This window comes from Microcaecilia unicolor, chromosome 11 (assembly GCF_901765095.1).
Source record: "Microcaecilia unicolor chromosome 11, aMicUni1.1, whole genome shotgun sequence".
NCBI lineage: Eukaryota > Metazoa > Chordata > Amphibia > Gymnophiona > Siphonopidae > Microcaecilia > Microcaecilia unicolor.
Window position 1 is genome coordinate 203,477,647 of NC_044041.1, and position 12,302 is coordinate 203,489,948.

At 44.8% G+C, this 12,302-nt stretch overlaps 1 protein-coding gene across 3 annotated transcripts in view; it reads left to right on the forward strand.

Annotated features, from left to right (window-relative positions):
- SFPQ (splicing factor proline and glutamine rich) overlaps positions 1–12,302 on the forward strand; it is a 49,112-nt gene that overhangs the window by 8,936 nt on the left and 27,874 nt on the right. For all 3 annotated transcript variants that reach the window (XM_030220169.1, XM_030220170.1, XM_030220171.1), the window contains exons 5-7: positions 1,325–1,521; positions 9,483–9,567; positions 9,682–9,796. In XM_030220169.1, the coding sequence (XP_030076029.1) occupies positions 1,325–1,521; positions 9,483–9,567; positions 9,682–9,796 (397 nt within the window). The remainder of the gene's footprint in view (positions 1–1,324; positions 1,522–9,482; positions 9,568–9,681; positions 9,797–12,302) is intronic.

Here is a 12,302-nt window from a genome sequence, read left to right on the forward strand (position 1 = left end):
GCTAGCCGCTTTTCCGGATGTAGTGCATTGTTTTGAAGGGGGTTAGTTGCACCTGGATTGGCATCTTAATTTGGTGCTCCACACCATGCAACATGCTCCCTTTTGAGCCCTTGAGGAAAGCGTCTTCGAAGGCAGTGTTTCTCGTAGCTATGGCCTCAGCATGTAAGGTGTTGGATTTGCAAACTGTCTTATTGGGATCCTTTTCTCCAGTTTTCAGATTCAGAGGTTACGATCGGGACGGTTGGTTCCTTCCTTTCCTTCCTAAGGTGCTGTTTGCATTTCAACTCGGTAAACCACTGTTTCTTCTGTCCTTCACAGCTTGGGCATAGTTGGGTACTTCTCCCGTATCTCCAAGTTACAAATTACTTTTGCAGGTCAGATCATCTGTGCTGATAGGGTGCCGCAAGGGCTTTGTGGTTTCTAAGGTGGCTGACACAATGGATCAAGGACATAATTGTCAGCTTATGTGCTGTTGGGTGTTGTCAGGTCTCAGGAGCATTGTGGGTACATTCTACATGCACCATGGTCACCACCTGGGTAGAGTTGAGGTTTTTTTTTTTTCTCCATGGGGGGGGGGGGGGCTTTTTCAAGTGGTCATTTGGGACTCTGCATTCTTTGTCAAGAGTGTGAAGTAGCCACTTGGGCCTCTGCATTCTTTCTCAAAGCATTATCAAATGCAGCAGCGTGGTGGCGCTTTCTGCAGTGTCTGATCTGCACCCAAACACACACCCACACATAGGGACTGCTTTGCTACATTCCATTAGTTACTGGATTTATCTGCTTCTAATGCTAAGGAAGGAACAACTGTATCTTACCTGATAATTTTCTTTCCTTTAGTCACAGCAGACGAATACAGCATCCCTTTCTCATGGGAGGGGGGGCGCGGACGTATGTCGACAACTATGTACTACAAAAATATCAAAACCAGAAAACTGGACAACTGAGTGGACAATTGTCACATTCAGCTTTGGTGTTTGAGTCCAGGACATAAGTGGTGTGGCTGGAATAGAGGACTTACCGCATGGCTCAGACCGACCAAGCCCATCCCGTTGGGGGAGGGGGGGTCTGTTGGGTCCTGTCTCGGAGCACTGCTTTGGTAGGTGACATACGTTTTCTGAGGATCTATCCGTCCTATATCACTGTTTGTCAGTGATCTCCTCCTCCACCCTTTGGTAGACACACAACCCACTAGTTGCTAGATTCATCTGCTGTGACTGAAGGATAGAAAATTTATCAGGTAAGACATTGTTTTTCCAACTTTTATTCCATTTCTTCACAAATGAGCATGTTCTGCAAGCTTACTACTAAATTCTTCCATTTTTAGGGAGAGGGAACATCCACCACGCTTTGCTCAGCATGGCACTTTTGAATTTGAGTATTCCAAAAGATGGAAGTCATTGGATGAAATGGAAAAACAGCAGAGAGATCAGGTGGAAAAGAACATGAAAGAGGCCAAAGATAAACTTGAAAGTGAAATGGAAGATGCATATCATGAACATCAAGCAAATCTCTTGCGTCAAGGTAATGAACTTCGTACGCTCTAAAACATTACTTCCCCAGTGTTCTTCTAGACTGGCACAGATAACTTATGCACTGAGAACACAGTGAACTGCAAGACACTGTATATGTGGGCTGTGTAGGAATTCAGTCTGTGTGCCCTTTGGTGTTAAGCTCAGTTGGCCTCTTCTGCCTTGGGGCAGGCAGTCTTGAATTAAAGGGGTCTGCCTTCAGCAGTAGGTGCTCCCTTGGAGAGTTCTGGTGGTGGTGGTGGGGGGGAGTTATTGCATAACCCTTATGTGCCAGTCTAGAGGGTCTAAAGGAAAGCAAATTAGCAGGCAAGACCTAATTTCTCCATTTGCTGTAGCAGAATAGGGATGGTATGGGCTTGGGCTACTTGGCAGGCAGATGGAGATGAGATCACAGCTTTTCAGTGACACTTAATATCTTGCCAGGTAACATGGATTGGCTACTGTTGGAAACGAGGCTGAGCTTCATGGACCTACGGTCTGTCCCAGTGTAGCAATGCTTACATTCTTATGTACTTTAAAGGACTCAACACGAACATCTATGCAGGCGATGCCACGATATACATCCCGTTCAAACAAGACATTACTGAAATCACACACAGCCTCCAAATAATGAACTCATGGGTGGACACATTCCAACTAAAGCTAAACGCAGAAAAAACACAATGTCTCATCTTGTCCTCACAATACAACAAACAAACCCAATACCATAAACACCCCAGACTACACCCTTTCGGTCTCAGACAGCCTGAAAATTCTGGGAGTCACAATTGACCGAAATCTCACATTCGAAGACCATGCGAAAAATACAGCAAAGAAAATGTTCTACTCAATGTGGAAACTTTGAATTAAACCTTTTTTCCTAAGGGAAGTATTACGCAGCCTGGTACAATCAATGGTAGACTACTGCAATGCCATTTATACACTGGCTCCCACTAAAAGAACGAATTATATTCAAAGTTTGCACCCCGGTCCACAAAATCATTCACGGGGAAATTCTGGCCTATTTGTCAGACCTTATATAGACCTTGCCTATTAGGAACGCAAAAAGATCATCACGCACATTCCTCAAGCTCCATTATCCTAACTGTAAAGGGCTAAAATATAAATCCACATATGTGACCAGTTTCTCATACATCAGCATGCAGCTATGGAACGCACTACCGAAGGCCATAAAAAAAATGCAAGACATAACCGTCTTCCGAAGGGTACTGAAAACAGATCTTTTCACGAAGGCTTACCATAAACATCCATCTTAAATACGATATAATGCCATACACGATCTATACAAAACCGAACTCTTATCCCATGACTGAACAACCTCTTTGATATTAATGATCAAGCAATACCACTTTAAACCTCACGTTGAACAGGGTCTCTCTATAGTTGACGACCTAATGTATGTCACAATCCAATTTATTACTCAGGAACCTTCATGCAATGCCAAATTATTCTTCTTTACTATGTATGTATACACATGGTGTATGTATATATGTATGTATATATACATACACCATGATCTGTTCCATATACATTATGTTCCATGTATGCTATGTATGCACCTTAACGCAATACCATTTGTAACTCTGTTACCCGGAAATGACAATCGCCATAACGGCAAATGTATGTATGCACCTTAACGCAATACCACTTGTAATTATGTTACCGGGAAATGGCAACCGCCATTACGGCAAATGTAAGCCACATTGAGCCTGCAAATTGGTGGGAAAATGTGGGATACAAATGCTACAAATAAAGATTGTCTTTAGTATATGAGGGCACCTGCAGAATTCTTTGGCTCCAGGAGCCTCCTGGCTGTGCCAATCAAACAGTACTACAGACGTAGCATATGTTAATAGGCAATAGGAAGTGCATTAATGATTCTTGAGGTAGTGTGCTTATCAATGGGAGCACTCCTTGTATGGACCTCTGGCAACTCATTCTCTCCTGCCCTGCAAAGATTTCCTCAGCAACCAGAGGGAATGGGGCTCCAGTGCATTTGCTCTTATGAAGACCAAGGCCTAAAGAGAAAACATATCTTATGATTTTCTGGGAGCTGTTGTCATGCAGGAGGGGGTCCTGATGTGTCTGTACCTGGACAACTTGCTAATCTGAGCAAAGTCAGCAAGACTATTGTGCCTCTGTCCAAGATGGAATTCCTCTTGCATATGGACTTGGATGGTCAACGTGCCAAAAGAAAATCAGTTTTCCATTATTTTTTTTTGGCGTACCTAGGAGCTTGCTTTTGATACTGTTATGAGAAAAGTATATAACAGACCAGGATATTGAAGCTTCAGGCCCAACTTCCAGTGCTTATGACTAGACATCACCCAGTGCTTGGGACTTAACCCAGCTTCAGGGGACATGGTACCTGTTTTAAGCTTGTAAACTGAAGTTTTTCTCCTGTTTGGCCAGCAGATGATGCATGTTTATGTTTAAAGCTGTTAGAGACCAGAGTGTGTGTATACTTTTTGTTGTTGTTTTTTTTTTTTTTTTTGTTGTTTAACACAAACAGAAAGTTAGAAGCAGTATACATTTGAAATCTTGTTGATTGGTTCTGATTGGCCCAGGAACTGATCTCATTTGGATTTTACTGGTTTTGAGTTCTGTCTTAGCCAGGAAGAAAGAGACTGATCTCTTTGCTGAGGCTCAGTAAATTATATGTTCTGATCTTCCCAGGTACTGTTTAGACAGTATATATAGATGTTTATTTTTATAATTGATCCATATGTCAGTTACCTGTTTGCCAATTACACATTTTTGTCCCAAGTTATGAGAATAAACACAATTGTTTGTTCTGCCTGTCTGGACCTATAAAGAATCCTGGTGGTTTGTGTATTGGGTCTGTGAGTGTTTTTCTGGAAACTGTGGGACCACTGGGAGTGTGGCTTCAGTAACCTAGAAATCACTGGGGGATGATTGGAGAGCGGGAGACTTGCCCAGAGACAGTTGTGACCCAGTTGGTGGGAGGAGGGTGCTAGTGTAGGTCATGAGCGGCCAGGTGCAGGCGGACCTGACCTGTTCTGGGGATAGACCCTCTAAGCAGGCTAGTGGCTAGGCGTTTCGTGACCTTTATGTAAGAGGTTTAAAAAAAAAAAAAAAAGACAAAATGGCCTGTTGTCAACCAAAGGGTACTAGTGTAGAGCACAAGTGGCAGGTGCAGGCTGACTTGAGCTTTCCTCGTCGACCCTCCAGACTGGTCAAGACGCGTGAGTTATGTACTCCTACCAACAGAGGGAGACTGAGAAAACACTGCTGCAGGTGGGAAATTGACTGTAAGAATGCTTCCATCTCCCCTGCTTGCCTCTGGAAAAAGTAGAATTGCTTACCTGTAGCAGGGGTTCCCCATAAATAGAATGGAACCATACATATCCACTTTCCATCCCCTCTACAGTTCATCAATTTAAACATCTAGATGACAAAACTGAACAGACTGAGAGAGGGGGGACATCAGGTGAGAGAACTCCCACATATATACCAATCCTGGCTCGAGATGGGTGCGATTTGGGATACTTTAGAAAAGTTTCTCAATTTGCAGGCTATTTGTCCATTTCCCTCCGCGGAGATCAGGCAGGGTCGTTATTCCATTTATTTAGTCGTCCCCAAAAAGGAGGGATCGTGATCTTTGCTGCTTTAAATGGATGCTCGTTTGAGGAAATAAAAGCGCTATGATAAAAAAGCTACAGTGCTGTACTGTATGTCAGCGCTGGGGGCTCACGGCAGCTGGGTATGTGTGTATACTGCACCACTGCAGAAACACCATTGTTTGCAGTTTTGTCCGATCTGCTCAGGAATCAGGTGTCCATAAGTCGCAGGCTCCCGTTTTGGCGGGAAACTGTGCCATTTTAGAACAGTCCATCTCGAGCCTGGGCCCAGTTCTCCTCTTCTGTGCTTGACTGATCCTTCTGATCTGTGAATGAGCATACAGGAATTTCTGAGGCGGGATTCCTTCCCTCCCTCCCTCAATTTTTTCTGCAGATGTATAAAGTTTTTGTTTTTGCATAAGTTGGGCCTTGTCTTTGCATCTTATGGGTTGTCAGAGCAACAGTTGTCCTGGGATCTGGAGGAGGACCATATTTCAGACACAGATCCAGAGATGCTGTCTTTTCAAGAGGATGATTATATGGGAGGCTCACCGTTTTCTGAGTGCACCGGTACAGTGGACCAGGGCACGGAGATCCTGCTCCATGGGGAAACCCTTCAATGGTAAGAATTTTTCGGAAGGAAAATTTGCAAGAGCTCATCTCTTTGGTTTCTTTTATCTTAGTTTTGAGGAAGAATCCATGGTCGTGGAGGGCTGTAAGGATCTTCTGGTGAAGGGTATTAGCCTGAGAAGACCTTTCCTATGCGTCAGGACATCTAGAGAATGCCATTCAGGCACAGTGGGATGTGCCAGATTCTCCATTCAGTCTCTCAGGGTCCATGATCTATTTCTATCCGGTTCCCGATTGGGACAAATTTCTCCTCAGGCCTCCGGTTGTTGATGCGGTTGTCTCCGATACTGTACCCATGGTTGGAGGCATTGTTCTTAAGGATGTTCAAGATTGCTGTATGGAGACTCGAGTAATTTTGATGGGTCTGCTCTGGCAGTTCAGGCAGCCATTTGTAGTTGGTGGCCAGGGCTTGTTTTCGCTGGTCTGAGAGAGTGTTAGATCAGACTTCAGATGATTTAGTCTCTATAGACGTGGAAGTCGCTGCCCAGTGCTCTTTGGCTCAACAGTTTATTGTTTGAGGTTTCAGTCCTTTCATGGTGCCCGGTGTGGAGGCAGTGATGCAGGATCCTCCTTCCAGTCCCCAGCCCATCCGTCCCAAGGAAGGTTTCCGGGTTCAACCTCTTAATTCCTGTGGGAGCTCGCTTAACACAGATCTGTTGGAGGTGGGCCCAGATGACCTCCAGTCAGTGGGTTCTCAATGTTATTTGCTAAGGGTACAGAGTTTGCACAGTATCTTTGGATACTTTCCTGGAATCTCCCTGGCGTTTTCACCTCAAAGCAGGCACAGTCAGAGATAGTCTGGAAAGGCTTCTCAAATTTCATATTTTGTCCAGTTCCTCCATCAGAGATCAGACAAGGTCGTTATTCCATTTACTTTGTGGTTCTGAAGAAAAAGTGTTCTTTCCAACCAATTTTGGACCTCAATGCATTCAATTGGGTCCTTAAGGTAACCATCTTTCATATGAAAACTCTTCACTTGGTCATAGTAGCTTTGCAGACCTGGGAGTTTTGGCTGCTTTGGACTTAACAGAAGCCTGTCTGCACATTCAGATTTCGTCCAAGCCTTCCGTCCTCACTACAGCTCCTCGTACCTTCATGAAAATCGTGGTGGCGATGGCAGCTCTCAGGAAAGAGGGCATTTTAGTGCATCCTTACCTGGATGGATGATTGGTTGATCAGAGCAAAGTTGTATCAGGAGAGTCTGCAGGTCACTGCTCAGGTAGTTTAGTTCCTTCAGCCCCTCAGTTGGGTAGTCAACTCTCTTGAGCTGCTTAGTACTATCTTAGGGTGTCTTTCAGTACGCTTCAGGGTCGAATGTTAACTTCCCCAGAGTAGAGTTCTCAAGATTCAGGATCAAATTCGAACACTTCTGTGGAAATAGGTAGTGTTTGTGAAAGATTCAGGTTCCTGGGATCCATGGCAGCGGCGATAGTGGTACCTTGTTCCAGGGCACATATGAAGCCTCAAGTCACTCGTCCCAGTGGTCCCTACAGACGGATTCCCTGACTGTAAGATTACCACTCAGAGCTCTGGTGAGCGGCAGCCTCCGTTGGTGGCTGTGGACAGCCAATCTGATCAATGGAGTTCCTCTGGATCTACTTCAGTGGATAATAGTCACAACTGATGCCAGCCTCGGGTGCTGGGAAGCTCACTGGGCCTTTGGTCTCAGCAGGAGTCGGACTGCTTGATCAATCTCTTGGAAACCAGAGCAATCCGGTTGGCATTAGAGGCATTTTGGACCCTTCTCAATGGAAATCCGGTGCACATTCTCTCGGACAGAACCATAGTGGTTGTGGTAGCTTATGTCAGTTGACAAGGAGGGATGAGGAGTTGTTGGAACAGGAATCTGCAGTTCTCATGGATTGGGCAGAACGTTACCTTTTAGCTTTCTTGGCGTCTCGTAGTGGGAACAGCGAATGTTCAGGTGGACTTTGTCAGTTGCTACACTCTAGACCCAGGAGAATGGATGCTCAGTGCGACAGCGTTTCTAGCTATCATCGATAGTGGGGGCTTCTGGTCATGGAAGGATCACAAATCGGAGAGCATAGATGACTCTTCAGCTTTGGCTGTCAGAACTTTATGCTTTTCCTCAGTGGCCTCTTCTAGTGATGCACACAGGGAGGGGGGCCTCATAATCTTGGCAGCACCGGATTGGCCCGACAGACCTTGGTATGCCGCTGTCGTGCATCTTCTAGTGGACACTGCTGAAGCTTCCAGAGTCTCCTGGCCACCTGATCCAGGGTCCAGTAGTTCTTCCAGATCCGGCTTGATTTATTTTCTTACGGCTTGGCCCTTGGAAGGGCACGGTTGACAAGAGGTTTGTTTATTTTATTAGGATTTATTTACCCTCTTCTTGAAGGAATTCACTCAAGGTGGTGTATGGTAAGAACAAATCAAACATAAGCAATAGACAATTCAGTAAAAATATTCAAATAATACAAAGTATGGGATAGTTGCACAGAAAATTGTTCTTTTACTTCTGCTTTGTTAGGATAATACAGAATCTAACTCTAGCTAGCCAGGGCTCTTATTAGCGCTCTTGCGAGTCGGTCTCCACCTGCATGCACATTAGTTCCTTTTTGGGCAAAAGGAAAGCAAATTAGAAAGGAAGGTCTAATTTCTCCTTAGGTTCAGAAAAAGGGAAGCAGCCAAACAGTCTACAGAGAGAAAAAAATGGAAGGGGGAAGGGCACAAGATGCCTCACAGGAATACCTGTACATCCACAGAGAAATCTAATTCTGAGCTAAGGGGTTCTCAATTCAGTCTCGGGACACATTTTCAGTCTATCCTCAATGATTATGCCTGAGAGGTTTGCATGCATTATCTTATTGTATACAAATCTATCTTGTACATATTCATTGAAGGTATCCTGGATCCCACCTGGCTAGATGTGTCCTGAGGGCTGGGTTGAGAACGGTCTTGGTGTGCCTGCATTCCCCTGACTGGAGAACCAGATCAGCCCTTTTTTAGCTCTTGATGACAATTGTGTTCTGAGGTCTCAATTATAACAAGCTATTTCTGTCATTTAAGTTTTTGAATTAAACCTTTGATTTTGGGAAGCCAAATGTGAAATTATAGATTTTTAAATGTAAGCAATTGAACTCTTTAGTCCAGTAGGAACCCATGAAAATCGTAATTTTACACTGGGAATAGCCATTTTGTTTATCAAAGAACAGTTTAAATGGAAGGGTATTCATAAATTTCTTGGTCAGTATAAAAAAGTATCTTTTATTTTTGTTACATTTGTACCCCACACTTTCCCACTCATGGCAGGCCCTTGCAGATCACCAATGTGGCCACGCAGGCTTCTGCTTCTATGAGTCTGACGTCCTACACGTACGTGCAGGATGTCAGACTCACAGAAACAGAAGCCTGCGCAGCCTTCTACATGGAATATTGCTAGTGGAATAGCAACATTCCATGTAGAATCTCCAATAGTAGCAACTTTCCATGTAGAATCTCCAATAGTATCTATTTTATTTTTGTTACTTTTGTACCCTGCGCTTTCCCACTCATGGCAGGCTCAATGCGGTTACATGGGGCAATGAAGGGTTAAGTGACTTGCCCAGAGTCACAAGGAGCTGCCTGTGCCTGAAGTGGGAATTGAACTCAGTTCCTCAGGACCAAAGTCCACCACCCTAACCACTAGGCCACTCCTCCACTTATGTTCTAACATTCTTAAGAATCCAAGACAGCATGTGCTCAGAAGTACAAATGTGATTTTTGTTTTGTTTTTCTATAGATCTGATGAGGCGTCAAGAGGAATTGAGGCGCATGGAGGAGCTTCATAACCAAGAAATGCAGAAACGCAAGGAAATACAGATGAGGTAAGTTATATAAAAACTTTACCACCATAAATCTGAATTTAGATAAGGTGGAATTTTTCAGACTTATTCTGTAAGCCTTTATATGTAAATGTCAAAATGTTTTTGTAAACTCAGACAGGAAGAAGAACGCCGAAGACGAGAGGAGGAAATGCTGCTCCGCCAACGTGAAATGGAAGAACAGATGAGACGTCAAAGAGAAGAAAGCTATCGCATGGGTTACATGGATCCAGTAAGTAGCATCTTCCTTATTGTGCCTGCAAAACCAAACCCAGTCCAAATGGGTGAATCTTTCAGTTACTTGTAGTTGGTTTATAGGCGTATGCAGAGAAGGGGTTTATGTGTAAATGCAATGTTCACTTGCATGATTTTTATGTAAATGTTTCATAGTTTAAGTGGTGTATATAAAATTGTTAGGCGTATAAAATCAAATGCTCACCCTCTTGAATAGTTGGGTATATAATTAGTATTGGATATGTACATTGGCTTTTCCTCTGATCTGCTGGAGCTTTTATATTTTTTTCCATTTTTTTCACAAGGTTTTTAATTAAATTAAAGCAGGTTACATTTTTAAGTGTACTTGGGTTGTTTAATACACAGCACAAACCAGAGAGTTAGTTAATGTGTGCATATTGAATAAATGTGCAAAACCTGATTAGATTCTGCAATGCCGTATGCATATTTGTGACTTGCAAGGTGGTAGTGTTTGGCTGTGGCTAGGCTGGGGCCACAGTATACAAGTGCATTCCCTGTTTCAGAAAGAGCCAGGGGCAATTCATGTCTGAGCATCAAGACCAACGTTGGGATTTAACACCTGTTTCCAGGCAAGTTTAGGTTTTATAAATGCTCGTTTTGTGCATCGCCTCCCCCTCTCAATGCTGTGTCTGTTTGAGAGCATATGGACGTGTGTATATTTGCTATTGAAATGTACATCTTTGTTTAAGTTAGACGCTCAAGCAAAATCACCAAAAGAAAAACTAAATAAAACCTCAAAAAGAATCAATTTAAGACGGTCAACTCACCAGAACCTGTAAGCAGCTGTTTAAAGACTCCACTGTGGAGTATTTGTGTAACTGACGTCAGTATATAGTCAGGGCGACACAAACATCAGCAATGACTCCAAGCCACTGATAGGCCAGAGAACAGATCTATGTTTCCAATACCTAACAAACAGGGACCCCTTTGGAATCATGGTGTATACAAAAATATATATTGTGGATACATCACTCCCTCAAGGGTTTAGATCCTGGCAAAAGCACCACAAACTTCCATTCATAGAAACCATGGCCAGTCTTGCGCTAGTGTTCTACAATTGGAGCCTCCATTCTCTGAGGACAAGCAGGCTGCTTGTTCACATGTGGGTCGGCGGCCCAGGGAACGGCAAATTTTTTCAGAGCAAAAATTAATTTTGCCAGAGCCTTCTGGCACACGAACCGCGCATGTGTGGATGACGTCCCGTGGCGGAGAAACAGCGTACTTCGGTTCGTCTCTTTTTTTTGGCCCAGGAAGTGTCTTTCGATTTGCGTCATTTCTTTAAAAAAAAAAAAAATTTACCATCCCGTATTTTTTTTCTTAGTGTTTTGACCTCTTTTATAAGTTTTCTTGTTCGAAGCGGCCGTGCTTTAGGCCGCTTGGTTGGTCGGGTCTTACCCCTTTTTCTTTTGTGCCTTTCTTCTTTTTAAATTGTATCTTTTGATTTCGCCGAAGCCATTTTTTCTTCCATGCCATTGAAGACACCCAATGGCTTCAAACGACGTACTCAGTGCAACTGGACCATCTTGGCTACCGATACCCACACTTGGTGTATCCAGTGGCTTTGGCCTGACCATAGCCCAGCTGCTTACAGTGTGTCTTCGGACCCAAGCGTCTCGAGAAGCCCAACGAGAGAAGGTTTTTGGGGCTCAGTCCAGTCCTTAGACATCGGTACCGAGTGACACATCGGGAGCGAAGGTGTAATGGCTGCGGAACGACCAACTCGTGCTTGGAGCAGTGAGGCATCGAATGGGTCTCCACCTTTCTCGAGGCCTCCTGTTATGCAGGCCTCCCTCGGGACCGACCCTTGTCGGACCCGGCCCAGAGAAGATGTGAGAATTCCACGTCTTCCTCATCGGTACCGAGGAGTTTCAATGACGGGCGTTGAGCGAAGGCAAAGAAGCACAGTCATTCTTCTCCTTTGACACACGGTGCCGGGAGCGCCAGGGTGTTGAGGGATTCGGCACCGAAGAAGCATCGGCGCCAAGAGGATCGTTCTCCCCTCTATTCAGGAGGTGCTGATGCATCGGTCTAGCAGCCCGGTACCTGCTCTTGATCCTCGACAGATTCTGCCATTGGCTCTTTTACCAACCCCGCAGCCTTGTCCGGCGGCTTTCGACGAGCACATCAGGGCCCTGCTTCCAGAGTTTCTGGAAGGGTTGCTGTGCCTGTCTGCTTTGGTGTCGGGGGTGCTTGTGCCTTCCGTACCGTCTGCTGCAGTGGCATCTGGCCCTTCGCCTGTGGTGAGATCCCCAACCTCGGTGCCTCCTGCGGCATCGGTGTCGGCTGTCACCTAGGTCGACTTTCCGACGTCTGGAGGAAGCTTCACCGGAGTCCAGGCAGGCGTTGACTTCTCTGCACCGCTATTGAGGATGTTGTTCGGCGTCAAGGCATGCTCGATTTCGGACTGCTCTGAGGGATGTCTTGTCCGATACTGAAGATGAGCGTTCGTGGGAGGAAGAGGATTCCTTCTGAACCTTCCCCTC